General features: G+C 51.8%; 12 protein-coding genes across 12 annotated transcripts; 10 read left to right on the top strand and 2 right to left on the bottom strand.

Moving 5' to 3' along the window:
• Positions 1–529: 529 nt before the first annotated feature.
• Positions 530–1,449, top strand: HETIRDRAFT_419215 (uncharacterized protein; the record flags this gene model as incomplete). The annotated part of the gene is made up of 4 exons (XM_009549794.1): positions 530–567; positions 616–704; positions 751–884; positions 934–1,449. The coding sequence occupies 4 exons, from the start codon at positions 530–532 to the stop codon at positions 1,447–1,449; spliced, it is 777 nt and encodes a 258-aa protein (XP_009548089.1).
• A 4,802-nt stretch (positions 1,450–6,251) lies between these two features.
• On the bottom strand, positions 6,252–6,416 carry HETIRDRAFT_322337 (uncharacterized protein; the record flags this gene model as incomplete). Its single annotated transcript, XM_009549793.1, has 1 exon — positions 6,252–6,416. One exon carries the CDS (start codon positions 6,414–6,416, stop codon positions 6,252–6,254), a length of 165 nt encoding a protein of 54 aa, XP_009548088.1.
• A 406-nt stretch (positions 6,417–6,822) lies between these two features.
• HETIRDRAFT_322377 (uncharacterized protein) lies at positions 6,823–7,104 on the top strand (the record flags this gene model as incomplete). The annotated part of the gene is made up of 1 exon (XM_009549792.1): positions 6,823–7,104. The coding sequence occupies one exon, from the start codon at positions 6,823–6,825 to the stop codon at positions 7,102–7,104; it is 282 nt and encodes a 93-aa protein (XP_009548087.1).
• A 510-nt stretch (positions 7,105–7,614) lies between these two features.
• Positions 7,615–9,013, top strand: HETIRDRAFT_419214 (uncharacterized protein; the record flags this gene model as incomplete). The annotated part of the gene is made up of 5 exons (XM_009549791.1): positions 7,615–7,672; positions 7,719–7,870; positions 7,932–8,007; positions 8,057–8,190; positions 8,240–9,013. 5 exons carry the CDS (start codon positions 7,615–7,617, stop codon positions 9,011–9,013), a joined length of 1,194 nt encoding a protein of 397 aa, XP_009548086.1.
• Positions 9,014–10,107: 1,094 nt separating this feature from the next.
• Positions 10,108–12,591, top strand: HETIRDRAFT_171969 (uncharacterized protein; the record flags this gene model as incomplete). The annotated part of the gene is made up of 3 exons (XM_009549790.1): positions 10,108–10,117; positions 10,185–10,321; positions 10,375–12,591. The coding sequence occupies 3 exons, from the start codon at positions 10,108–10,110 to the stop codon at positions 12,589–12,591; spliced, it is 2,364 nt and encodes a 787-aa protein (XP_009548085.1).
• Positions 12,592–13,835: 1,244 nt separating this feature from the next.
• HETIRDRAFT_103832 (uncharacterized protein) lies at positions 13,836–14,523 on the top strand (the record flags this gene model as incomplete). Its single annotated transcript, XM_009549789.1, has 4 exons — positions 13,836–14,009; positions 14,066–14,129; positions 14,181–14,219; positions 14,279–14,523. The coding sequence occupies 4 exons, from the start codon at positions 13,836–13,838 to the stop codon at positions 14,521–14,523; spliced, it is 522 nt and encodes a 173-aa protein (XP_009548084.1).
• Positions 14,524–16,032: 1,509 nt separating this feature from the next.
• On the top strand, positions 16,033–16,797 carry HETIRDRAFT_103833 (uncharacterized protein; the record flags this gene model as incomplete). The annotated part of the gene is made up of 4 exons (XM_009549788.1): positions 16,033–16,083; positions 16,130–16,205; positions 16,252–16,385; positions 16,435–16,797. 4 exons carry the CDS (start codon positions 16,033–16,035, stop codon positions 16,795–16,797), a joined length of 624 nt encoding a protein of 207 aa, XP_009548083.1.
• Positions 16,798–18,171: 1,374 nt separating this feature from the next.
• HETIRDRAFT_103834 (uncharacterized protein) lies at positions 18,172–19,189 on the top strand (the record flags this gene model as incomplete). Its single annotated transcript, XM_009549787.1, has 4 exons — positions 18,172–18,324; positions 18,384–18,555; positions 18,608–19,035; positions 19,121–19,189. 4 exons carry the CDS (start codon positions 18,172–18,174, stop codon positions 19,187–19,189), a joined length of 822 nt encoding a protein of 273 aa, XP_009548082.1.
• Positions 19,190–20,852: 1,663 nt separating this feature from the next.
• On the bottom strand, positions 20,853–21,443 carry HETIRDRAFT_322491 (uncharacterized protein; the record flags this gene model as incomplete). Its single annotated transcript, XM_009549786.1, has 1 exon — positions 20,853–21,443. A coding segment is annotated over one exon (591 nt), but the record flags the coding sequence as incomplete, so codon positions are not given.
• Positions 21,444–23,729: 2,286 nt separating this feature from the next.
• HETIRDRAFT_419212 (uncharacterized protein) lies at positions 23,730–25,610 on the top strand (the record flags this gene model as incomplete). Its single annotated transcript, XM_009549785.1, has 2 exons — positions 23,730–24,068; positions 24,117–25,610. The coding sequence occupies 2 exons, from the start codon at positions 23,730–23,732 to the stop codon at positions 25,608–25,610; spliced, it is 1,833 nt and encodes a 610-aa protein (XP_009548080.1).
• Positions 25,607–25,996, top strand: HETIRDRAFT_322581 (uncharacterized protein; the record flags this gene model as incomplete). Its single annotated transcript, XM_009549784.1, has 1 exon — positions 25,607–25,996. A coding segment is annotated over one exon (390 nt), but the record flags the coding sequence as incomplete, so codon positions are not given.
• Positions 25,997–27,496: 1,500 nt separating this feature from the next.
• On the top strand, positions 27,497–27,763 carry HETIRDRAFT_48659 (uncharacterized protein; the record flags this gene model as incomplete). Its single annotated transcript, XM_009549624.1, has 1 exon — positions 27,497–27,763. A coding segment is annotated over one exon (267 nt), but the record flags the coding sequence as incomplete, so codon positions are not given.
• Positions 27,764–27,813: the final 50 nt, after the last annotated feature.

The following is a 27,813-nucleotide window of genomic DNA, read 5'->3' as shown; positions in this document are numbered from 1 at the left end:
TCAAGTTCTACTAGTCACTGTCCAATCAGGCCATCTATCGTCAATCTATTTTCTCACTAAAGGAGGTCGTGATCATGCCTGACAAAGGTGTTATGTGGTCTAGAGTGCACCAGTTCCGCAACAAAATACAGGCGGATAATACAGTCATGAGCGCGACGAAGGAAGTCAGATTTGAATTGATGCGTTAACATTGAAAGCACGTGACATACATGAGTATGTGACGCGGGTCTGCAACTTTCAACTTCGCCATATTCGAGGTTCAGTGTCCTCATCTCTTCTTCTTATCTCATACAAATTTCTGAAAAATCTCCCTCAATGACTGTGATCCTTTCAATCAACGTGGATTCTTCTTCTCATCGTTTTCCAATTATATCGATTTTCATGCTGCCAATGCAAGGCGCTCAACCTTTTCTAGACAAGAAACGGCGTAGGGCGGGATCAAGGAATCACGTTCCAACTATGTCTCAACATGCGGAGCGATGCCTCGTAACAGGAGACTTGGTCACTAAGTCTCCCGTACATCTCTGTCATGTCTTTCATGAACGCTATTGGAACAATCATCCTCTGGTCAGTTGTTCTCGCAACATACATCTCCTGCGTCTTAACTAAGTTCAGCCGATTGAACCAGTTATCACGTCTTGAATGGGCGTGGGGAATGAAATATGATACCATTCAGACGGATCAATACTCGAACACAATATCGCGTGCGCACTCTTTTCTATGATATTTCCTTTCTCTGACAGTCTCCAGTCCGTCATGATTGGCGTGATTTGCTCGAATCTGATAGGTGGGTTCTGATACCCTCAACTGACATAATCGACAAGCTGTGGGATCGCTGGGTCAAGTTTCCCCTCCGGGATGGTAATATTCCATCCATCGAGTATGTGCGTTTCCGAATTCCGCTTCGCTGTGTAGTGCTTGACTCTTCCTCAGATGTACGACGGTGCGGAGACTTTTGAGTACCGTCTGGTGCCGCTATTTCCCGATGTTCCATCCATCTCCTGCCACAACAAAGCTAAAGATGTTCCGGAAGGCGACGAATCTCCAGGCACGTCTGTACATTCGTATCCATTTGACTATCTGCCGCCCATTTTCTCAAGAGTCAAATCTCACTTCGTGGTATGCAATTCTGGCAGGAAAATCAGGTCAATGTTGCTTGAGTTTGATAGGACCACTTCTGATATTACTTGCATATATGTCTTTGAGGAAAAGGCTGAATGCGTGAAGCTAGTAGTATATGCAACATATTGCGCATGGAACAACCACGTTCATCCTGCGATGTTTGTGATTTCACCTCGAATAATTGATTCGAGGTCGCGCTCTAGTCTTATCAGGACCGGTCAAATGAATTGTGCATCACAGGCTATATGTCCAAAGAAGTTGTTAGAAGTTAGCCCACCAGCACTGTACTTACGATACAGTATTTTCCGGACTTCGTTACTTATGTGACCGTACCGTTACCGTGACACCTCAGCGTCTTCTGTTCATACGCTGAGGTGAGTATCCTGCACGCCCTGGTAGTCTTATTGTATCCTAACGTATCATCCTAGGATTATCGTGCAGGTACATTAATACATACATAGCGTCTTCTGTTCATACGCTGAGGATTATCATGTAGACTTCTGACAGGTTATGGGCCCTGCATTTGCCTAACGAATCCCCAGAAGCACGCTCACTGATCGTACAAGATCTTCCCACATCAAAGCCGATCCAAGATGGCCACAACCACAAACTCAGTCATCCCCATTGAGCCAAAGTTGAAGGACTGAAAGAGTTACAGCCTTTGGGCTTTTAAGATGGAGAGAGTACTGGAGGCACGCGGAATTTGGAATGTCGTTGGCGGCGATACCGTCACGACGCCACCTACCAACGACCCAGCCCTACCATCGTGGAAGGAGAGAGACGCGAAGGCGAGGGCGCAGATTGCTCTCTACGTCGAGGATGCACTGATAATTTCAATCATGAAGGCGAAGTCAGCGCACTCGATGTGGGAGATTCTCCGCACGCTCTTCGCTGAGCAGAATTCCCTCAATCAGTCACTAGTTGAATCACAGTTCTACTCAGTCCGCATGTCCCCCGGCCAGGACGTGAAGCTCCACCTGGACCTACTACAGGACCTCTACAACGAAGCCGTCGCCGTCGGCTCCCCACTCGAGGACAAAATCCTCGTTCACCGGATCATCACCTCCCTTACCTCCGATTACGACTCCCTCATCAGTTCCATCACCAACACGTCCAAGGTTACGTCCAAGCAATTGATCGCCCGTATCATGCTGGAAGACCAACGCCGCCGAGTCCGCGATGGCACCGAAGCAAACAGCGGCAACGTCGCCCTGCGGATGGGTGATAACGTACGTGGAAGAGGGAGAGACAGGGGAAAAGGACACGGAAAGCATCGTGGTGGGGGCCGAGGCAAAAGTAAAGGCGGCAGCAGCAGGAGACAAGTCGAGTGCTACAACTGCCACCAGCTAGGGCATTACGCACGCGACTGCCCCACAGGCAGCAGGAGGGGAAGACCTGTAAACAAAGATCAGTCCAATCTAGCGAGCGAGCGCGAGGCGTCGCTCTTTAACTTCTCTTCGCCGCCTGAACAAGCCCTCACAATGAACGCCAAGTCAAACACCTGGGTTGTTGACTCGGGATCATCATCCCATGTTGCAAAGCGGGAGGAGATGTTCGCCGAATACTCGCCAGGCGAGCGCACGATTGAAACGGCCAAGAAGGGCCACACAATGCGCGCCGCCGGCACAGGCTCCGTCACCATTTTGACTGGGCAAGCCGGCAAGCGGGTAGACTCGGTGCGGCTGCGTAACGTGCTGCACATGCCCGACGCGACAGAGAATCTACTTAGCGTGAGCAAGCTCGACCGTGCCGGGGGATCAGCTGTTTTCGGAGGGGGCAAAGTCGTCCTGCTGAACAAGGATCACAAACGAATCGGATCCGGGTCTCTTGTCGGAAGTCTCTATTACCTGGATACGATCGGCCGCCCGACGACAAACGATCAGCCCCCTACACCACCACCCATCACCCCCAAGACCGCTTTCGCCGCCACCTCACTAACGCGAGCCTTATGACACCGGCGTTACGGCCACCTAGGGCAAGGGAACGTGGACCTTGTCATTTCGAAGGGTCTCGTCGATGGGATCAAACTCACATCGAACGCAAAGGTGCCGACGTGTGAGGACTGCGTCTACGGAAAGCAACACCGTAAGCCTTTCCCAAAGCAGGCAGACCACCAGGCAAACAACCTACTGGAATTGGTCCACACGGACGTATGCGGCCCAATGGACAAGAACGGGATCGGGGGCGAGCGGTACTTTGTCACCTTTACCGACGACAAGGCCCGTTTCTCCACCGAATACCGCATGTGGCAGAAGAGCGAGGTGCTCGACCGCATGAAGCAGTTCAAGGCCATGGCGGAGAAGCAGACCGGCCAGCCGTGGAAACGCATCCGGTGCGACAACGGCACGGAGTACCTCAACAAAGAGGCCCTCGACTGGTTGAAAGCAGCGGGCATTGCCCTAGAGACGATGGCGCCATACACCCCGTCACAGAACGGCGTCGCGGAACGCCTGAACAAGACGATCGTGGAACGTGGCCGCGCAATGATGCACGAAACCGGCCTTCCACGATTCCTGTGGCCGGAGGTGGTGTCAACATCGATCTATTTAAAGAACCTCGGCCCGACCGTCGCACTCGAGGGCAAGACCCCCCATGAGGTATGGACCGGCCAGAAACCGAATGTCAAACACCTTCGCGCATTCGGCTGCAAGGCGCTCGTGAAGATACCTGATGAAAAGCGCCGCAAGTGGGACGTCAAGTCAACCGAGTGCGTGCTGATAGGGTACTACAGCGACGCAGCCTACCGTTGCTACGAGCCGCGGACCCACAGGATCGTGAAGTCGCGCGACATCGTCTTCTTGGAGGACGACTTGCCACTGGCACCGCGGAAGCTGCCCGTGGCCGAGAGGGGGGAAAACGACTTCCATGTCGCCCAGGAGCCGCCCACGGACACTCCCCCACCTCCCAAAGCAAGCCCTGACAACCCTACAATAAAGTCGCCATTAGCCCAACAAACACCACCACCCGTCCATCCTCCCGACCACCCACCTTCAGAGGGGGCACCAGGAACGCTGAAAACGCGCCCAGGAGCCGCCCAGCAAGCGCCGCCCGAGCCGCCTGAGCCCAGAACAAGCACACAAACACCGGCACCCGCCCAGTTCACTCTCAGAAGGAGTGAAAGAGCATGAGAGCCCTCGTCATTGAGGAAAGCCGCGGACCTGCAGGAGGCGACCGAGCGAGCTCGCAAAGACGCGAATAGAGAGGCGAGGGAGCGACGGAAGGACCGGGAAAAGAAACGAGACGAGGCAGCGCGCGACGAGAGGGAGGAGGCAGAGGCAGAGGAAGACGAGGCAGCTGTTGAGCGCTCGTTGTTCACAGTGGCTGTCGAGGCAGCGCTGTTGACAGCGGGTGAGGAGCCCCGCAGCTACCAGGAAGCCATCCGAAGCGCAGAGCGCAACAACTGGCAGAGGGCGATGGAGGAGGAGTACGACGCCTTGTTGAAGAACAAGACGTGGGAACTCGTCGAGCCGGCGAAAGGCCGCAAGCTGATTGGCTCGAAGTGGACCTACAAGGCCAAACAAGACAGGCGTTTCAAAGCCCGACTCGTCGCCCAGGGTTTCACGCAACGCCCCGGCGTTGATTTCCACGACACTCACTCCCCAGTTGCTCGCTTCGAGTCGTTTCGACTTGTTTTCTCACTTGCTGCCAAGGAGAACTGGCTCCTCGAGCAGATTGATGTCAAATCCGCCTACCTTAATGGGAAACTCGACGAAGAAATATTCATGAGGCAACCCGAAGGCTTCCAGGTCCTCGGAAAAGAGGACTGGCTGCTCCGCCTGCTCAAATCTCTCTACAGCCTAAAGCAATCTGGTCGAATCTGGAACAGGATGCTTAATGACGAGCTCCTGAAGCTAGGATTCACTCGCTGCCGCTCAGACTCCTGCGTCTACCTCCGGGTTTCAAACAAAGGCCGCGCCATCATCGTCATTCACGTTGACGACATGATCTTGGCCGCGAGCACAAAGAGGGCGATGACGGAACTCAAGGAAGACTTCCGCGGGCTCCTATTCGAGACTACGGAACTGGGGGAACCGCGCACACTGCTCGGTATGACAGTCTTCCGGAACCGAGACAAGGGTATCATCTCACTCTTGCAGACGCACTACCTCCGTAATGTCTTGGAGTGTTTCGCGATGATGGACTGCAAGCCCGTTTCGACGCCCATGGACCCCAGCACCCACTTGTCAAACGAGCAGTCACCCCGACTCTACTCCACAGAATGGGAAGAGATGCGGAAATATCCGTATGCCGCCCTGGTGGGGGCGTTGATGTACGCGGCACTCGCTACGCGCCCCGACCTTGCCTACACGGTCAACACCCTGGCACAGTATATGTCAAACCCCGGAATGGAACACTGGCATGCCGCAAAACGCGCCCTGTGGTACGTGAAGGGGACGTTGGACTTAGCTCTGACATATGGGGGAGACGAGAACGACTGGACCCCCGTTGGCTACACGGACGCCGATTTTGCAGAGAGCCGAGATAACCGCCGCTCGATCTCCGGATATGCCTTCTTCCTTGCCGGAGCAGCGATTTCTTGGAGCTCGAAGAAACAACCTACCGTCACTTACGCGACCGCCGAGGCAGAATATATTGCCATCTCGCACGCCACAAAAGAGGCACTTTGGCTTCGCTCACTGCTCTCGGAACTCGGATTTCCTCAGTCATCCCCCACCCTTATCCGCTGCGACAACCAGGCTAGTATAGCCATGTCGAAGGACCATGTCTACCACGCTCGAACGAAGCACATTGACATCAAATACCACATCATCCGAGAGAGGGTTGAGATGGGGGAAATCCGTCTGGAATATGTGCGGACGGACGAGAACGTGGCGGACGTTTTGACGAAGGGTTTAGCAAAAGGAAAGCATGTCTCATTCTCCACTAATCTAGGCCTACTGCCGGGCTAAGGGGGAATGTTAGAAGTTAGCCCACCAGCACTGTACTTACGATACGGTATTTTCCGGACTTCGTTACTTATGTGACCGTACCGTTACCGTGACACCTCAGCGTCTTCTGTTCATACGCTGAGGTGAGTATCCTGTGCGCCCTGGTAGTCTTATTGTATCCTAACGTATCATCCTAGGATTATCGTGCAGGTACACTAATACATACATAGCGTCTTCTGTTCATATGCTGAGGATTATCGTGCAGACTTCTGACAGCCTTGCTATTTTTAAGTAGTCCCTGATAAATCTGTGATAGAAGTTGTAGAATCCTAAAAATAATTGGACTTCTTTGACTTTAGTTGGTATTGGCCAGTCCATGATGTTGGCCACTTTGATTGGGTCCATTTCCAGGTGTCCATGGGATATGATGTTGATAAGCATGCACCCACGCTAGGGTCCAAAGGACATATTTAGGAAGCTTTGGGGAGATATCAAACAGCGCTAGACAAGTACTGAAGATGCCGACTTACATCGAACATGGTCAGTTCCTACCTGACCAATGACAAGCCACCGAAGGACGTTCGGCAGCACTTGGGTCAGTTCACCACACTTCACATACTTACCATGACTGCACAAGAGTGTTACGATGAGTGTTTACGAGATCAGAGCCAGAAGTCCATATCAGTCAATGTCCTCCGTGAGTTGGTTGGTCCTTATTGCTTATTTTCCCGACTTCCACATGGTCGGTCAAACATGATCTTGCACCATTACTTGGCTACCCTGGTCGTACAATACCCCTTCTTTAAAGTACATGAAGTGTGGGCAAACTGACCCCAGTGCTGCTGAATGTCCTTCAGTGGGTTACAGTCAGTTGGGTGGGAACCAACCATGTTTGGTAATAGTTGGTGTCTTTAGTACTCATCTAGCACTGTTCAGTATCTCCCCAAAGCTTCCTAAATACCTCCCTTGGACCCTAGCATGGATGCATGCTTATCACCATTCATCTTTAGTCTTGGTTCAACTTGATCAAGTATGTTCTTTCTTTGTGGGTTTTTGTGGCAGTATCACCAAGGCCTGTGCATCTATCCTATGATAGCAAATGATCCATGCTTAAGAGCAAGGAAATCTGTCACAACTGTGGTTTTGTGAGTCATGTCCCACGATTGCATCTTCTTGGATTTGGTGGCTCTGCTATCCCTGCCATACTTTACATCAATTTATGCAGTCGAGGAGACACTCAGCAAAGGCACTTCTCAGCCTTTTTTTATTACATAAAGCCCTCCTCGACGATGAAGATTATATGAAAGTAGTTAGATTTTTAAAATGGGGCCGAGTTAGCTAGTGAACGTGAGAGTATCGAATCATGTTATTTGCTTGTGTCTGAATAAAACCCGTTATCACTGCAATGATTCGGCGCTGACACTGTGTATCCATTTTTGGCGCGAAGCTCTCGACAGATGTGCAACTTGAACACGTCGGTCACAGGCGCACGTGGTCATATACAAGTACGTGACATTGCGGCTGAGATGTTCAACTTCGCTATCCACTGCAGTTTCAGCGTAGTTCACTGTCCTCATCATCTCTCCATCTCAAGTTTTCTCCAATGACTGCTAGCCCATCTCTGAATATCGAATCCAACTCTTCTTCAAGCAACTCTCCAAGTATGCCTCAATTCTAGTTCATGCGCGAAGTGCTCATCCGTCCTAGACAAGAAACGGCGTAGAGCCAGATCAAGCAACCCTGTTCCAGCTGAGCCTGAAGCAACAGAGAAGTGCCTGGTCACAGGAGACTCGGTGACTGAGTCTCCGATCCATCTCTGCCATGTCTTTCCTGAGTTGCACTGGAGCAACCATCCTCTGGTCAGTCGTCTTCGCAAGATACGTCTCCTGCGTCTAAGCCGATTTCATTTGATCCGCCCAGTTATCGCGTCTTGAATGGGCGTGGGGAATGAAATATGATACCATTCAGATGGATACGGACTCCAACACAATACCGCGTGAGTACTCAGCTTCATCGACATCTTTGATCTTTCTAATACCCTTCAGTCCGTCATGATTGGCGGAAATTATTTGAGTCTGGTCGGTGGGCTCTAATGCCCTCGATGGATATGATCGACAAATTGTGGGATCGTTGGATCAAATTCCCTCTTAGTCAGGGTAATGTTCCATCGATAGAGGATGTGCGTTTTCGAAATCCACTGCGCTATGTAGAGCTTGATCTTTCCTCAGATGTACAACGGGGCGGAGACTTTTGAGTACCGTCTTGTGCCGCTTTTTCCCGATGTTCCTCCCATTTCTCCCCGCAACAAAGTTGAAGATGTCCCAAAGGGCAAGTGCGATGAAGATGCAGGCGCTTCTACCTATTCATATCCCTTTGACACATTGCCGCCAATATTTGCAAGAGTGAAGCCTCACTTCGTGATTTACGACACTGGCCAAAAGCTCGAAGCGACCTTCTCCGAATGGACCGAAACTACATCGATCATGGCTTGTATCTATGGAGTCACCTACAAAAAGGCCGAGTTTGCCAATACGGTGGTGTACCAAACGTATTGCACATGGGATCGCCCTGCTCACCCTGCGACCTTTGTGACATCACCTCGAAGGATTGATTCGAGGCCGCGCTCAGGCCTTATTACACCCGGCCAACTAAGCTCTGCAAATCAACGTGCTAGCCGTCCTCCGAAACGATTCAGGATATCTGATGATATCGACTCTGTGTGCCTGCAGCCGAATGTTGTTCGATATGCCACCTCCCTCTCGCGTGTCTCTCCATGTGGATCGGACGTTTTGATTGTAGGCGATTCTGGGTGGGATACCGAGGTGGACCCGGAATTTGAGAAAATACACCTCCGCCGTGTAATCAAAGCCGTGAAACGGTGGGTTAGGGAGTGTCATCGGGAGGCTCTGTCATCGGGCGGGTGGGTGTCTTGTTTCACCCACGATGAACAGGTGAAGAGATATCGTCAAGAGCCGGCTCGAAAAATGATTTCAACAATGTAGCATATTCCCAGTGCACACACCACCATCACTGTATCTTTGCTGGACTGCAATATGTATTCTTTGTGACCGAGTTGAACCATCTACGCTTGCTCGTCAATCAACTCGGTGTAAAATCATTCCTGGATACTATTTCGTTTGATCACTGCGCTTCCGCTTCCTCTCTTTGTAACTCGATCGCCGTAGGCATGGACCCATACGTTGTGGCATGCAGGTAAGAATTGCTTTGTTGAGCTCTGGCGCTACTTCCCTCATATGCCGATTCCTTAGAATAAGCCCTTGTCCACGATGTGGCTTTCATTTCGGCGCGACGTTGAACCACATGCCTCGTCTGTCTGTGGCAAGGTGGCAAGCATCGCGACAGTATAAAGTGTGGTACCTTCCCCTCTGCCTCTCAATCAGCTTGCTCCTCAATCCTTCCCTTCACCTCCTCCCAACTTGACTATCTCACAAATCATGTCCACGGCCACTTCCATTCAGTCATCTACTCATACTCCTGCCCTTGCGCCTATAAGTGTGGCTTGTGATCTGGGCTTGGCCGACACCGGATTCAACAATGACTCCGAAACGGCAGGAACACATAGCCCCAGCCATGAACTCAACGATGGCCAATCAAGCCCTCTGCCTCCCTTGAGTGAAGAGGAAGGGGAGGATCCTTCGGAAATAACTACGAACATAGCTCCACTAGACATTTCGCAAGAGGAATATGCCGCTGAGTCGGAAGAAGAGGTGGAGACCAGCGACGACCCTGCATACAGTCCTAGTTTAGAAAACAGGTCTCCGAACAAAAATCGCTCCGAATACCTACATTTCGACTATAGGCGGCCCCTCGGCGTGTCTACGAGCGCCCTCAGCAAGAAAGACGTCGACCACCTAGATCCAAACGGTGGACAATGTCTGCTTACCCGTGACCTGGCGACGGAGACAGGAGTTGAAAACGCTCATCTACTTCCCCAAGCCTGGAACAACAAGCCTAAACTGGCGAGTAAATTTCTGTATCTGGGTATGAATCGCGATTGATTAGTTTATAGATCACAAATTGCGAGTGGGCTCTAGGCCAGAGGTATAAAAGTCTCCACGTTGACGAGCCTAGAAACATGGTCAAAAGTGAGCAGATGTTCTTCGTTTTGCCTGCGCTTCCTTTTCCTGATTTGTGTATCTCTTTGTTTGTTAGTTCGTAAAGACTGGCATTTTAATTATGATCAAAAGAAACTCATATTAATGCCCACGTTGGAGACCATTGCGGCCTTTGAAACCCGGAGAATGGCCCTCAAGAAATCACCGTCCAGCAGCCCCCCGGACATCATGTCGGTAAGCCTTAATTCGTCAGACTGATTACGATTGTTGCTGATCTTGTGTTCTAGCTATATGGTGAGAAGGACATCTTCGAGTACCGCCTCGTTCCCCTTACGAAAGAAATAACAAATATCTTTCGGGCCAAGCGGGATGATAATCCAGTACCACCCACCACTCCCGATGCTCATCATAGCTCCTCCAAATCTGACCCCATACCGCCCACCACCTCGGATGGTGATCATACCGCATCCAAATCTGACCCCTCACCGCCTGCCGCTTCTGAGGTCGATCATCCTGCAGCCGATTCCAACGTCGCTGCATCGTATCTCAGTCCCTCTGATCCCCAACTCCACTTATGTGCGCAAAAAGACAACTCTGTTGCTGGTAGAGACTCATCAAATCATCATCATTCATACGTGGATGCCAGTACTCAAACGGACATAGGTCTTCCGACAAATGAGACAGAAATCCCTGCCACTCAAGACGGTACATCGAAGATGAATCTTCCTGCGGCCGAATCAGACTGGTCGTGTCATCGTTACCCGTTCAATACATTGCCGGTTCTTCGCTCCCATGCCTTACCACATTTTGTGCTCTTGAACGCAGGGGAAAAATTGGCAAAGGAGAAATCGACAGGGAAAAAATCGGCAGGGACAGGGGCAGAGGTGCAGGCCATTGCACCTGTGGTCGCTCGCATCTTTAAAGTCGACAAATTCCGAGCTATAGAAGCCCTGACCATGATGCAAAGGGTCTATAATTCGTGGATTCACGCTGTCGTTCCGTCGAGTTTCTACTCTAATCTGCCATCAAACGACTCGACCTCTAAATTAGGCAGGGAGAAAGAACAGGCTAGTGCAACGGTATCTGGATCGTGTGGGGAAGATGCTGTTCAACTAGACGCGAGGACGGAGCAGAATGACGGCCCGAAAAAGTCCGCAAATAGTAAACGCGCTTCCAAACGCCAAAGGAGGAAAGAAGCCCAAGCTCACCATGCTCCTGTGGACGCTGTCGAAGATGCGGAAGTCTCAATTCATGAATCGGTCGCAAACCTGGAGGCATCCGGCGAGACCGGCGAGCCTTCTCACCCGTCCATTCCTGCTTCCACCTCTGCTCTGGACCCCGACCAGACCGCTACGTCTGTTGCACTCGCTGCGCCCGCTCAGACTATCCCTCCCGCTCAGACTATCGCATCCGCCGAGATCAATCTTGCTGTACTTGCTCCGGTGGTGCCCATCGAAGCCCCCTTGTACAGCCAAGTGGCAGCAGCGAGGAGGTCAGTCGCATCTGGAAAGGCCCCAATCGGCACACCCAGCCAGGCAAGTCGTGGTATACCGACGAAGATTCCGACAGCCATCCCGAGAAATGCATGGAATAGGACCGGCGTAGCAGGACCATCTCCACTGGAACTCAATCAATCTAGGAAACTGGCAACTGGTAGTAGCATACCCATACAGAACATGGCGATTGCGCAGGAGAACTCGGCTTGGACGACAGTAAGGCATCGTTCTCCTCCGGCTGGATCTAAGATCAAGCACTCTCGTCGTGCCTCAGGGTCTCCTGGACGTGGCTCGGTACCAGCCAAATCTCGTACTCTTGGCGCCAGCAAAATGGCTTCACACAACACCACTTGGATAACAGCGAAACGCTCTCAGGCTGTAAGTGCATCGCACGCCAAGGGCACTGGACATGATTCGGGACATGATGGCAAGGGCAAAGTATCTCCTTGGGCCAATGTTCCTCACACGGGCGCAAGTGCGCTGCTCGACGTACCTGTACACGTCGAAGACGACTCCCAGAGCCAGAGGATCACTCAACGTTTGCCAACCCCTTCACTAGGACTTGCCTCGGACGGCAAAGGCACTCGGACAAACGAGCACTCTTTGAACCACGGATCCAGCAAGAGTGGAGGCGATGGAGCCTTGAATCCGCCAGAACAGAAACGGAGGCGAGTCGCGCGTCCATCAGAAGGCGATGCGGACCTGTCAACTTCCCGTATCCCCCGGCCGGCGGGCACGAGGGTCATCGACCGGATGAAGCCTAAGATGACGCCTTCCCTATCGCATCGGAGGGTCTCCTTCGCGCAAGACCAGGGAGAGGATCATCCCGTAGCTTCTGGCTCACAAGGTATAACCGAGAGGATGCCAGCGAGTGTGACGCATCCAAGCAGCCAAAGAGACTCGGGGTCGACGCACGCGGACGATGAGCAAGACGAGAAAGGTAGTAAGTCAACTAAACCTGGGAAGAAGAGGAGGCACTCTAGACGGTCGTTGGGGGAAACGATCTAAACAGATTTGTTTATCATGTGAGTATCGGCGCGAAAGGGTTGGTTCGAGTCTCTTTGATCATAGGCATATAGTTGTTTGTTATCATTGATTTGGTCAAACAATATGCGTCGTTGCTGTACTAGAATGTCGACAGCCACTTATGTTGCGTATGTACTCTATGCACTAAATGATAATTATGGAATTGCTATATTTAATGCTTGTTTATTGTCCTCAAGAGCGATGCAAAAGCCCTTGGACTTTCCCACTCGCCCTTTGCTTCCAATAAACACAATGCTGCCATGATTGCATCTCAATCCTGGACAATTCTAGAATCGGAAAACAAGCGGCCTTGTCGATAGTACGCACACGCGTTGGTTATTCGAGAAGTTTGAATCAAGCTGGAAAACCTTGATACGTTCTACTGCTCTATCTCATTCTTTGTAGAAAAACGAGACCCATACCATGCACAAGCCATCACTGATCAATGGAGCACAAAAATCGAAGGGAGCAGCACGCCGTTCAGGGCCTCGGCAATGTCGAGGAGATGGAGCGAAATTGGTAGTCAGATACGTCCCGAATCATAGAGGAGGTGCATCGCCTGAAAAGCATGAGTTTTTCACACACTAGAAGACGATGGTACCGGGAAATACTCTAGATTTTGGGGTTATGCATTGCCGCCAAGACGAAGCGCTAATGACTAGGAGAGCGGCTCTTGCGGCGTTGCATTTGGCCCTGAGATATCGACGCCGTCAGATGGACCATCAATCATCCACCAATCGGACGAGGGAGGACAGGCTGTCACGAAGATGAGCTTCGCATGTGGATGCCACGCACTAGACGATCCACTGTCCCTTTCGCAAGCCGAATTCTACCCGTTTTGCGTGGAAGGCAGCGGAAGACACGAGGCTTTGCGCATGAGGGAGAAACTGTTTCATTCAGCTCTGAGTGGGAAAACAGGAAGAGAAGACATTTCGAAGGCTGCTCCCGCCACTCACCTAAGTCAGACGCCTAGTCCCGAAGTCAGAATGGTGCCCCAAGTCAGGCCTTGAAAGAAGGAGCGACAAGCAGACACCTCGTCCTCGGTGGTTTCCGGTTTACGAGCTCCTGTCATCGTCGGCTTCAGTCCGGACTGCAACGTGAGAGGGCGGAGGTTTGCGGTTGCGTCTCTGCCATACCCTGGAACAGTTCACTTATACGCTAAACGAGAGACTTGAAACAGAGGCACTACTCCCACCCCGTCCATTACCCTAAACATACTTACCCCCATGTCATACCCAAACCACCTGTCATGCGACCCTCGGAACTGGAAGAGGACTGACCTCGCAGCACAATGGCAAGTGAAGATGGGTTTTCCCGACAGCACGTTTCCCGCTGACGCTCAATCCTTCGCCGTGGACAACACGACGCAACACACTGTGGCTCATCAACATGAGTCGATTGTACGCTTACACTCTATTGTCATCTCGCTACCATAATACTCACCGGTCTCATCTAGCAGTGTGCCATGCCGGAGTGGGCACAAGTCCACCCCTGCCCGACCACGGCATGGCTGGGCCATGGTACGTCGCCAGCGGCGGCATCTACTCTCCCCAGCCGATGTTGCCCGCTAGAGGGAGTTACCACCATTTCAGGAGCAACTACTGGTAACAGTACGATGACGAGGTATGCATATTGTATGCATCCTAGGAGCAGCGACTGTGGCCGACAGAACGCGTTGTCGCGAGTGTAGCGGGTGACGACGAAGGCTTCGAAGGGTATACCCTCGTCCAAATAAACCCTGAATCGAGAATGTCCGCCCTCAGGGATGATTCTGCGAGTGTACTCATTCCGGAGTCTGTAAAGGCAGCAGGCCGAGGGCAGACTCACCGAAAGGCCATCTCGCGGGCACCCAGGTGGACAAGCGGCAGACTCCATCCTGAGCTCGTGCTGGAGCTGGAGCTGTCACCAATGTGAGAGCAGCTTTGGATGAGTCCACGAATTATGGTGGTACTGAAGGAGTGCGTCCGGGCGTCATTGACATGGAACGAGTGCGAGAACGACAAGACATTCAATTGGCCGGACGCGCTTCCCGCGCACAAATGGACGTTCCACGGGTGGACCTGATGTATCATGCCTGCGCGTATTCGATGGAAGGAGGTGTGGATGGAATCATATGGTCGGAGGTGGGGAAAGAGGTGAGTAGTGTTGTCTGTGTGGCCATCACATTGTTAGCCATCTCACTCACTCGCCTTCATCAATCTTCTCTCATCCCCTCTTTCTCACCATAGAATCCTCTCTCCGCAAAGCGAACGTCGACGTCTACCCTTAAATCGATCCGAAGTCGATGCTCCTACGAGTATCCGCGACATGGGAGGGAATGAGATCCTGGCGAAGCTACCTACCTACACTCCAGCTTTCACAATACACCTGTCTTCTCTGATCACTTCTCTCTTTGTGTGCGGTCTAAGTCAGTGAAGAAAACAAGAGATTTCTTGCCATCGTGGTGTGTGATGAGAAGAGTCGGCCGTTGTCGGGCCGGATGTTTGCCCGCCGGTTTGCATCCTCCGTCGCGTTCCGTGTCCCTGCCTTTGGGACCTTCGGGACTCGTTGTTGGTGAAATATGTCTCTAATCGATGCCTTCTTGGTCTAGAATTCGACGATGATGCTCTAGTATTCTGGAGTGATATGTTCTTTGCGGCGTTTCGTACGTTGCAGTGTTGCAGCTTTTGTGGATACCAACTAACTTCACGCGTCTGCGCTCCCGAGTGGGCAACCCGCTGTTCTCTGTCGAAACTTGTCTTTTTTTACTGCTCTCGACGGCCATCGCTATGCGTCAAGTCTACAAAACTCCTCCCAGATAGGGTGATGTCGGACATGCCCTCATTCTTCTTGTTCCCCTCTCTGAACTTCATACATCTCTATGCTCTCTGCTCGCCCTGGATCATGTCTGTTGCACGCAGAACATGCCATTTTTACTCTGTGGCGGGTAATATCTGTGTCTATGTGATCTCTATTTACTCGTGGCACACTGTCCTGTCCTGAAAAAGTGGCAGCTCATATCATCGGTGTTCTCTCTTTTCTAGCCACTTCGTCATGAACCTATCTTGTAACAGTGAGTACGATCATATATCAACATGGGCCAGAAATTCGACGACCATAACTCAACATGAGGCTGAACGTGATGTGTCCAGGTGCACTGGTTCAACTTTGGTACACTTGAGCTTGAGCTCCAGCGTCCTCATCTCTCTTTTTTAGAATTCTTTCAAATGTCTCCGATAATCTTAGATACCGTCGGACCTCTTTCTTGTGGTTCTCCAAGTACGCCGATCGCTTTTCGAGCTGTCAACGCAAGGTACTCATTCTTCTTAGACACCAAACGGCGTGAAGCCCAAGTAAAAGACGCCATTCCACCGAACGCTCAAGACGCAGCGAACTGCATCGTAACAGGAGACTCGGCGACTGAGTCTCCGATTCATCTCTGCCATGTCTCCCATGAGCGCTACTGGAGCAATCACCATATGCTCAGTCGTCTTCGTGAGATGTCTCTTGCGTCTAAGCTGATCTACGCGACTCTATCAAGCTATCGCGTCTCAAATGGGCATGGGGCATGAAATATGACATCATCCAGATGGATCAAGACTCCAACACGATACCGCGTGCGTATTCTTTTTCACGATATTTTCTTGGTCTGACTGTCTCCAGTCCGTCATGATTGGCGTGATTTGTTTGAATCTGACAGGTGGGCTCTAATGCCCTCAACTGATATAATCGACAAGCTGTGGGATCGTTGGGTCAGGTTTGATCCCCGGGACGGCCATGTTCCATCGATCGAGGATGTACGTTTCCGGATTCCGCTGCGCTGTGCAGACCTTGACTCTTGCTCAGATTTACGACGGCGCGGAGATCTTCGAGTACTGTCTCGTGCCGCTATTTCCCGATGTTCCTTCCATCTCCCGTCGCAACAAAGTTGAAGATGCTCTCAAAGGCGATGAATATTCGGGCAACTCTGTTCACGTGAATCCATTCGACACTCTGCCCCCTATTTTCTCAAAAATCAGGCCTCACTTCGTGGTATACGATGCTGGCAGGAAAATCGACTCGATTTCTCTTCAGACTTACAGGACTACTTCTGATATTGCTCGTATCTATGGAGTCTCTCAGGAAAAGGCTGAACGTGTGACGACAGTGGTGTATGCAACATATTGCACATGGAGCAACCACGTCCACCCTGCGACGTTTGTGATTTGACCTCGAATAATTGATTCGAGGTCGCGCTCTGGTCTTATTAGGCCCGGTCAACCAAATTGTGCACCGCAAGCTGGCCGTCCGAAGAAGCGATGCAGAGCGACTGGTGAAGTGATCGACGCGGTGTGCCTGCAGCCGAATGTTGTTAGATATGCCACCTCCCTCTCGCGTATCTCTCCACGTGGATCGGACGTCTTGATTGTAGGGGATCCTGGGTGGGATACCGAAGTGGATGCGGAATATGAGAAGAAACAGCTCCGCCGCGTAATCAAAGCCTCGAAACTATGGGCTAGGGAGTGTCATCGGGAGTCTCTGTCATCGGGCGGGTGGTTGTCTTGTTTCACCCACGATGAACAGTTGAAGAGCTATCGTCAAGAGCCTTCTTGGCCGGTGCTTTCAACGATGTAATATACACGTGACCATGCCATGACTGTCACTCTGCCAGACCGGTATCATGTTATTATCTCTACACAATATGTCCAGGTGGATGAAGACTCGCAAAGCGGCGTCCATCTTTGCCCAAACACATGTATATGCTACTACTTCTGCTTCCTCGTTTGAAATTTCATTTCCTCATCATCTCTCATTTTGTAAACAAGGCCCTCTACTAAAGCAGGACGAGACAAGACAAAACGACCCACAAACCGTTCGATCCCGAGGAGGCGAGGCGGATACCACAGTCGAGCCAGAGCTCGAACGGCATGTAGTTGAGTGAATATTTGATCATAGGGAACCAGGGGCGATCGCACTGCGACCGCCAGCTAACGCATCAGAAGCACGGCTTGTTCACACACTAAATGGCTACGGCGCCGAGCAAAACACCAATCTTCGGGGTTGCGCGCCGTTGCAAAATGATGTGTAGATGGCCAGGAGTACCAATGTCCTCTCCGGCGTTACCTTCGGGCCTTGAGAGGCATTTGTCGCCTGATGCACTTCCCTTCAACCATCTCTCAGGAAGCCAAGATGAGGCGGGAGAAGCTGATGCGAGGTCGGGCTTCGGATGTGGATGCGATAACGGGAAAACACCCCCATCGTGCCATTGTCCCTCTCGTGAGGCGAATCCTGCCCAGTGTACGTCAGGAGGCGACGTCAGGAGGCGGCGACACGAGGCAGAACAGATTATTAATCTTGAGATTGATTCCGGTCTGGGTTGAACAAAAAAGGAAGCGGAGCACAATGGGTAGTTCCCGCCACTTACCTGATTCGGACGACCAATGACGAGGCGAGAATGGAGCCCAAAGTCTGGTCTTGTGAGAAGGCGCGACAAGCAGACGTTGCCATTCCCTTGCCCGGCTCGCTTATAAGCTACAGGAGGGACTTTGAACGAGATCAACTCGCACTCCCACTTCATCCATCCACCTCGACATACTCACCACTATGGAATACACCCACTACCCATCGTACAGTCCTCGCGACTGGCAGGATGCCATGTACACCGACGCCAGCGTCAATCCCGCTAGTTACCCCCTCCTCTCCGTCGGCCACCCGGCGCAACAAACCATGGCGGCTCTGTATCAACATGAGCCGATGGTATGTCCATCGTGTGTTGACAATTTATCAGCCCGATACTGACTAGTTCCCATCGTTAGTATACCGCGGTCGAGCCCGAGTGGGCTCCAACCTCCTCCCAACTCCAGTTCGGCCACGCGATGGCGGGGCCATCTTACGTCGCTAGTGGCGACGTCTACTTCCCCCAGCAGATGCTGCCCGTTGGGGGAATGTATTACCAGGCAGCTCCCATCGCAAACGGCCCCACGTACGGTTAGTCAACCTTTCTATTCACACTGTGCTGCTTGATCAACGGGTTCGGCAGTCCAGGAAGGGCTGACGCGCCCATACCGCTTGCCACATGTCGTACAGCCCAACTACGGTGCCGTACAGATGTTGAGACAGCCAGTCGCCATCTCAAGAGCGCTGCGAATGGCCACTATCAGCAGAACGGGTGTGAGATACGCACCCTACGAACAGCAACCTAGGCCAGCCTTAGCGCAATCAGAAGGCACTGTTGTAGGTGGGGCGGGTACCCATGAAGGCTTTGGAGGGATCACCCTCACCAAGACTACTATTACATCAAGACTGTCCGCTCGCAGGAATGATACTGCGAACGGACAGGGTCCTGAGGCTGTACAGTCGTCGGGCGGAGGGCGGACTCGCCGACAGGCCACCATGCGGGCGCCCAAGGTGGACGAGCGACAGACTCCGTACTTGAGCACGGACTGGAACTGCCATGATTGCCAGAGGGTATGCGCGAGAATACGAGCTCAAGCGGCACCGTAGCACCACAAGATCTCACGTGGAAGCGTCGTTGACGTGCGACCAATGCAAGAACAGCGACACGTTCAGCCGGCCGGACGCGCTCCTTACTCACAAGCGGGCATTCCACGGGTGGCCCTGATGGACGGCGAATGGAGGGGGAGGGGGATGGAATCATCTGCGATAGGAGAGAGAGGTGAGCACCTTTTGTCTTGCCATCCCCTCTGCATTCCTCTTCCATCGCGTCCCGCTCGATCGCCCCCATCGATCTCCTCCTTTGCTCAATCGCTCTTTCTTTCCATAGACTGCACTCACATGAAAGCGAACGCTTATGTTCACGTCCGAATCGATCCGAGGGGATGCGTCGGGACTGCCTGCCAGTGCGAGCCCCCGCCGCGCTGGTGTGGGCATAGTATTGGACATTTTACTTACGTATATTCCGGCGCACTGGATCTCTCGATAGAGCCATCTACTCCGATTATATCTTTCCGGATGCATTGTTGAGACCAGCGAAGAAAGCAAAAGTCGAATTTTGAGATGGTGGTGTGTGCTAACTGTGTGCTAGGAGGAGTCAGCTCGCCGGGCCGTTCTTCGCTGACGCACGTGCCTTGTCAAGCGCAGGGATTTTGGCTCGCCGTCGAACCAGGAAGACACGGTGCCGAGCTCTCGGGTTGTGTTTTCCACGCGCAAATCGACCTACCTCGCGTTCGACAGGCCCCATGGAACGTAGCTGGCACGATCGCACTACCATACAACAAGAACTCTACTGCAATACAACAAACATCACACCCAAGCAAGTCGACGGTCGCGGTCGACGTCGCTCACGACGCCTTGAGCGCCGCGACCCACTCTTTCGCGCCCTTGTCCAGCATCTTCTCCAGGTCTTTGGCCACGAGCCGCCGGTCGGTCTCCACGCCGCTCAGGTCCCCGCCCAGCTGCTCCTTTAGCGCACGGGCAGTGGTGGCGAAATATTACCTGTCTAGTCCGTTGCGCTCGTGACTCGTTGCCTCAGTGCTTGTTTGTCTCTTATGTGTCGGTGTGGGCGCCTCGTCTCATTCAATCGCCTCATGGGTCTGCAGCGAGAAAGGTACGTACCACGAGTTCTGATACGGGGCTTCTTCCGTTATCGCCTTCATCAATACAGCCACCAGGCGGTGTTCTGGGCCTCGTCCCCATTTTTTTGGCGAATGCACTTATTATTAGGGCTCGTTTGTGGCCTTGAATGAATGTGCAATCGGCGCGAGGTAAGTGAAATGGTACCACGCGATGATCCTACTGAGGTATAAACATATGATCACAAAGCATAGCCGAGTCGACAGCGTGACATCACAACTTCCAACACTGCCCCTTCGTACACTACGCGGCAACAAACAAGATGACGCATGCGAGAAGGGATCTTATCCATTGAGTGAAAGGCATGTCGGCGAAGGTGGCACGTATCTCAGACGTTTCTGATGGCATTGTTCTTTTTCAGGCCATTCTCAAGGGAATGTCGGGCGCGTTTTTACCGACCCCATCGTTATGATACTTTCAGCTTGTCCTGCACTATCAAACCTTCTCATTTGAGCGAGGCCGCTCGCCGTCATCTCCAAAGCAATATTTTCATCTATAAAAGTATAACAGAACGGTATTGTGCATATTTCTTGTACTTTTCGGCTTTCCACACCTAAAAAGTCCCAGGCACCTTGCCATACGACGGCATCGTTCTTTAGGCGATGATCAATTGTGTCATGGAGGGCAACGCGATGTGCGTACTCGTGTTGTATCGTTCACTCCTCGTCCTTAAATATCTTCTCATCTTCTGACTACTCATCTTCCGACTCCACATCATACTCTACATCATCTCCCCTTCTTGGCTTGTCCTCGTCTTTGTGCAGCGTGCTCACGTGTCTTCTCAAGCTGTCGTTGCGCGACAAAAGATCACCACAAAAATCACATTTGAATGTGCCCTGCGAAACGTGATCTCTGCTCGTTCTGACGTGGCGGTTCCTTTCTGAGTTTGACGCGAAGGTCGTGTTGCATCCCTCCTTGGGGCACGGCACCCGTGCATTTTTTGATGGTTTCTTCTGCGTCTTCAAAGCCGTATTTCGATCTTTTCCCTTGGTGGCTGTGACAGGTCTCGAGTGGGAACACCCTTTCTGCGAAGCTACTACACCGACGGAGTCACCTTTGATTGTAGGGATATCCTTACAGTCGGGCAGGTGTTTGTTGCCTGCGCAGAGACCGGCCTCCTGGACTCGTTCCATTCTAACAAACTTGGGCGGCATGGCGTCGTCTGATGCTGGACGCCGAGGACCATCGTGTATGCTGTGAATGGCTATATCGGCACGGCTAGAAGGATAAGATTTGGTGGAGTCGGGGACGATATTACTCTGGTCGGGCATTTCGAAGGATACTAATGCGAAGTAAAGGTGAGTGAAAGATTCAATGAGAGGTTATGGTGACTCACATGGAGGGTTCTGAACATGTTGTCTCCTTGCGCTGCAACCTCCTACGGAAACTGCAGTGGAGCATCGAGACGTCTCATTGAACGAATAACTGGATGCGTTCTTCGTGCTCATCAAGTCCATCTGCTCAAGCATCCCGTTGGCTTCTGCTCAGGTGACGTGTGAGTGCTGACCACCATGCAAAGGTAATACTGGCTCACTGAATGTTTGAAGACTTGACACTGTCGCCGAAGACATCCCTCGAGGCCTGCTCTCGTCTATGGCGACGCATGAGTGCCAATGGAGGCATGGAGACATTATAATCTTACCAAACATCTGCCTCTGCATACCTTGTGCCATTTGGTACAGGTGTCCATTCTCCGTCGGCTCATCAGAGAGATATGGTCCATCCCATGACGTCGAAGCGTGTTTTGGAAGACTTGGACCAGACATCGCACATGCTAGTCACCATGAATGCGTGAGCGACGCCAGCCGATGTAGTCAATGGTGGCTCACATAATTCAGGCAGTTGCACCCTCGATGCCACTTCGCCGTAGTATTGCGTTCCAACCGGTGGCATCATCTGGGAGCAACGATATTCCTCGTGGCTTGAGACGTATGGCGTGCGTGGCACAGAATTTTGTGGCGCGTTCATCGAAGGTGTCTGTACACTCTTCATGTCGAGATTATAGTCGTGGTTTTGAGTGGCATTGAGCTGTCAAGCGGCAATGAGTGTGTCGTCGACTTTCACGCCGATGGTCGTGCTTACCGCGACCTGATTGGATTGACCGATGTTTTCTAAGACCGGAGCTTGCTTGAAGGTATCAGCGATGTATAAGCCGTTTGATGTACCGATGTCGTCATGGAACAGGAGATTGTGATTCATATTACTGGAATCTATGAATAGCTGTGGGCGGAATTCAAGTCAGTCGCTAGATGGAGGATGGATGCTAAGTTGACTGAGGCGGCGTCCATTATAAGGCAAACGAGGAAAAAGTGGCAAGCGTTGCTTGAATCTCAGCCATATCAATGCGAGATCGTGGCTTTGTGCAGCTTGGCGGCCACATCGCCTCATCACGGGCCAATTGTGGCCCCTTTGAAAGGTTCTGGAGGCGACTTGCTTTGCTGTTACATTTTCAATTGGTTGACGTTACCTGCACAAAGTGAACATCTAATCCGATGTACATAGTACATGTCGATGGCACCTCTGGGAGACTCCGCTCAAATGAGCTTGGAAAAGCGCAGAGAAATCAAAGCCGATTGTAAATAAAACAAAATAAAAGGAACTACACGCGCTTGGTTCAGGTTAGTTCTGGATGAGCAATATTGGACGACTTCATCTAAATTGTACTCAGCACACCTCGATTCCCCGAACACCTTACCAAAAGTGACAAGCAGGGTTTATAAAGTATAGCAGGCCGGCAGCAGATGCAACGCGGGAAGCGAAACAATGCTTGTTACAGACATCAGTCAAAATCGTCGCAGAGCGAGCATAGTAAAATGTAAAAAGAGTCCTACGGATGTAAATCTTGAGCTCCAGAGGATTGCAGAACGAGAAGATGTTGAGCGCACCGTCTGAACAAGAACATGTGATCCTGAGAAAGAACGAACCCGCGGCAAGTAGGTCGCAAGCAAACGCGACTCCATCACGTGATGCTCAGATGTCAAATTTAGCGGGGGAAGGCATTACATTTGCAAGAAAACGCTATCTTCTCACTCACCAAGAAGAAATTGAGAAATCGGGCACGGAGCGATCCTTTATATCGGTTTTGTTGACATTTGCTCCATGCTGCTTTTTCCATTTTGGACTTGGTCAAAGAAAAGATACATTTTGAATGTTTTTGAGTGTTGCTATGACCAGAAGTGGAATATATATTTTTAATCATAAGTTTATGGCATTTTCCGCCACTATTGCACTACGACAGGCTACAACAATGCCCAAGTGATGACAACCCATCTACTTAGCTATTAAATGCCTAGGTAGCTCAGGAGCGACGTCCATCTCAGGCACCCTGGCACCCCTAGGACCCCGGATTTCGTGGTCATCGCTGTCGTCTCAGCACCGCTGCATCTCGTCAATGCGACGACTTCTCAGAATCCACATACTTCGAATACACCTAGTTAACCCCACTGCATAAGTCTCATTAAGGAGCTCAAGGTCGCATCATGACACCCCTAACCTGGGCGTCAAAATCGACGAAGTCACCATTGACGGTTCGGGGTCTTGGCTCACCTGGGCGCCGCCCAACGCGCTCAATGGACATAGACGAGCTCATGGAGGCCTCACCTTCAGAAGTAAAGGATGCGGATGAAGCAAAAACTATACTGGAAAAGAATTTGATGGTTATCCTGGGTGAAGAAATCACTATCGACACTCTACGCGCCTCGCTATGGCATATCTCTCAGGGTGCCAAAATGCCGGCTACAGCGAAAACATTGGTTCAGGCAGTTGCTTTGCTATTGGGAGAGATTGACGAGGACCTAAAAGTGGAGAGCATTGCAGGGAGAGTTACAGAAATGGTTCTGGACAAGCTGAGTCCGGACATTAATCAACTCGCCTATATGAGTGAATCTTTGAAGGCCTCCAGCTCCTTGGTGGAAATCTCAATCACCTCCCTATGCGACTTCCCCTCCCATTCATAGGCGGAATCAGACTCCCTTCAGAAGCTAAAGGACAACATAGAAAGTTCACGCCAGAGCCAAGCAGAGGATAGCAAGATGCTCCTTACGGGAATGCGGGAAGTATCCGAGAAACTGAAAGAGGTCGCTAAACGAGTTGATTCCATCCCCATCTCCTCCACCCCATTGACCTCCTCTGTCCCACATCCCGACCCCTCCTGGTCGTATCGCAACGCGCTCCTTAATACCTCCGCCAGCGGTCATGGGCAGAACCTTGTCGATCCCAAAGTAGCCCGACAGTCTATTCTGAAGGCCAGGCAAATTCTTGTCGATCTGAGCTACCCTGGAAGCGAGATGGTCCCGGCGCGCAGTCTCGAATCCATCTGCAACACGGCAATCCACTTCTGCAAGACGGCCGAACCCCGCCCCTCTTGCGACATAGTTATCGAGGACATTTTTAGAATCCAAAATGGTGGAATCATCTTCCAATTCAACTCAAAGGAAGCCACAGACTGGATTCGCTCCCCCCCGGTGAGCTCGCCCTTTGCGAATGCCTTCGGCAATGGAGCAGCAGTCAAACTCCGTCTCTTCCCTCTCCTCCTCCGTTTCGTCCCCTTCACTTTCCGCCCAGATGTCCCCGCTGATCTCAGGGAGCTTGAAGAAAGGTATAAGCTCCCCACATTGTCTCTTCCCTCCGCTCGCTGGGTCAAGCCCAAAGAAAAGAGGCATCCTACCCAAATGGTAGGTCACTGCATTCTCAATGTCTCTTCGATGGATATCGCAAACCGATTGATCATGGATGGTATCACCATCCGTGGGCGACGAGTTCTACCCGAACGGCTCAAGGCCGAACCAATTCGGTGCAGTAACTGTCAGGGCTATGGCCACATCGCTCGCAACTGTAACCATCAGAGCGCATGCGGCACCTGTGGTCAGACCAGTCATAAGACTGTTGACTGCAACGCATATCGGACCCTCCATTGCGTGTCCTGTGGGGTGAACACGCATGCCAGCTGGGACCGGAATTGTCCGGAATTCCTTAAAAGGTGTCAGCTGCTCGACGAACGCCGACCTGATAACCAGTACAAGTACTTCCCTACAGAAGACCCTCGTACTCATTTCCGGTTACCAGCTAAAGTCCCTATGGACCGCCGGTACCCTGACGAATTTGCTGTCCATAGTACTCGCGAGAAAACGGCTTCGGCTGCTCCTTGCACGCAGTCCACTATTCCGGGCTACTTCGCACCGACGCAGACGCAGTCTCAGATTGCAACTCATCAGCGGTCTCAGAACCGCCACCCAGATGACCTCGAGCGTGATCAGCGCCCCTACAGGGAGCTGTCCCATGGGCTGCCCTTAAACGTGCCATCTCAGCACTTGCAGGTGCCCTCAAGGGGCCAGTCGCCGCAAACGTCGGCATCTCCTTCTCTGTCCTACATGACCCTACGTCCTGAGAGCGACCTAGGTCCACCTGGTTTACAGAGGCAATTGCCTCCCACACGCTGGGACGATCAATGATTAACGCTCCTAAGGAGTACTCGTCCCAATTACGCATCTGGCAGGAAAATGTAAATACCTCGGATATCACCCAGCATGGGTCTCTGAATACGAGAGCGTATGATGAGTATAATGTGATCGCTTTCCAAGAGCCGTACATCGACTTCTTGGGGAACACCAGAGCCTCGCACGACTGGCATGTACTATACCCTTCGACTCACTTATCTTCAAACGAGCCTAAACGCTCGGTACTACTAATCCGCTCCAATTTGCTCTCCTGCTCTTGGCGACAAATAGAATTCCCCTCCAACGATGTCACAGTGGTTCAATTCATGGGCGATTTCGGCATTCTCACCCTGTTCAACATCTACAATGACTGCAACCATCGACGCACGCTGAACACTTTGGGAGATTTCTGCCGACAGAAAGGTGATGTCATTTTCCCCTACGCCGATGCGCACCTGATATGGCTAGGGGATTTTAACCGGCACCATCCTCTCTGGGACCATGCTGACGACACACGACTTTTCACGATGGAGGCAATGGAGGAAGCCAACTACCTGCTTCATACCCTAGCCGACCTCGACCTACGCATGGCCCTCCCTCCTGGTATCCCAACACACCAACACCTAGTCTCAAAGAAATGGTCTCGGCTCGACAACGCATTCTGTACACCCCACACGCTAGAAGCCCTCGTTTCATGCGACACCATGCCCACTCTTCAAGGACCCACCTCCGATCATCTCCCCATAGTAAGTATTCTTGACCTCCAAGTCCCGCACAAAAACCTCCCCCCAAGGCGAGACTTCCGTAGCACGGATTGGGAAATCTTCGAAAAGAAGCTAGATGAGTATCTCTCGGCCAAGCCCCCCCGTGCACTGACCACTCTACAGGAAGTCGACGATGCGGGAAGGCACATCATCAGTGCTATTCAGCACACGATTGACGAGGTGGTCCCTACAGCCAACCCGTGCCCTCACTCCAAGCGATGGTGGACAAAGGACCTGGGAAAACTTCGATGATCGATGGTCTCCCTCACCCGCAAATGCTATAGGCTGCGCAATGTGCCAGGTCACCCTCTCCATGCTGACCTACAGGCGGCCAAGGCTAAGTACACCAAGGCCATCCGCTCGACAAAAGAACGGCACTGGAAGGACTGGCTAGATGAGGCCAGCAGTAACGACATCTGGACGGCAAACCGGTACATCTCAACCCCGTCGGGTGATGGGGGAAAAACTCGGATCCCAACTTTAAAGGTAAAGGATGCGGAAGGTAACGAACAGTTAGTGGACTCCAATGAGGACAAGGCAAAGGCCTTGGCCACCGCCTTCTTCCCTCCACCTCCAGAGCATACAGACATTGACCCTGGGTTTGTCTACCCTCGGCCGGTATGTAAATTTCAGCCCATCACTCGAGATACTATCCGTAGGAATGCAAATCGGCTGAGCCTGTATAAGGCACCGGGTCCTGATGGAATCCCTAATGTCGTCCTGGTGCGGTGCATGGATACACTGATCGAATTTTTATTCCACCTGTATAGAGCTTTCTTTGCCTTAGATACATACTTTGATCCGTGGCGGGAGTTCACAACCGTTGTCCTTCGCAAACCGGGCAAGCCAAGATATGATGTTCCCAAGTCATACCAACCAATTGCTTTGCTGAACACTACCGCTAAGCTGCTGTCTGCTATCATTGCCGAACAACTTACCTTTATAGGAGAGAAGCACGAGGGAGTACTACCACCCACACATTTCGGAGGACGTCCGGGACGCACCACCACTGACTCGATGCACTTGCTCATACAGAAGGTCAAGCACGCCTGGCGTCAAAAGCAAGTTGCCTCGGTCCTGTTCCTAGACATAGAAGGAGCATTCCCCAACGCTGTTACAGATCGGCTCCTGCATAACATGCGGAAACGAGGCATTCCAGCTAAGTACATTTCATTTGTGAAAAACCTGCTCAGCAACCGTCGCACTGCCCTACGCTTTGACGACTATGTCTCGCCGGCCATTCAGGTCATCAATGGCATTGGTCAAGGCGACCTGCTTTCCATGATCTTGTATATTCTCTACAACGCTGATATTCTCTCCATCCCCAAGGTAGCCCAAAAGACAAATGAATACGTCCTCTCATATGTCGACGACACAGCCCTCTTGGCCATTGGCCACTCCTTCGTGGACACACACCAAATCCTGGCTGACATGATGACATGCGAAGGAGGCGC

Source organism: Heterobasidion irregulare, assembly GCF_000320585.1.
Source record: "Heterobasidion irregulare TC 32-1 unplaced genomic scaffold scaffold_07, whole genome shotgun sequence".
Taxonomy (NCBI): domain Eukaryota; kingdom Fungi; phylum Basidiomycota; class Agaricomycetes; order Russulales; family Bondarzewiaceae; genus Heterobasidion; species Heterobasidion irregulare.
The sequence above is the reverse complement of the archived record's forward strand: the minus strand, read 5'-3'. Positions and strand labels throughout refer to the sequence as shown.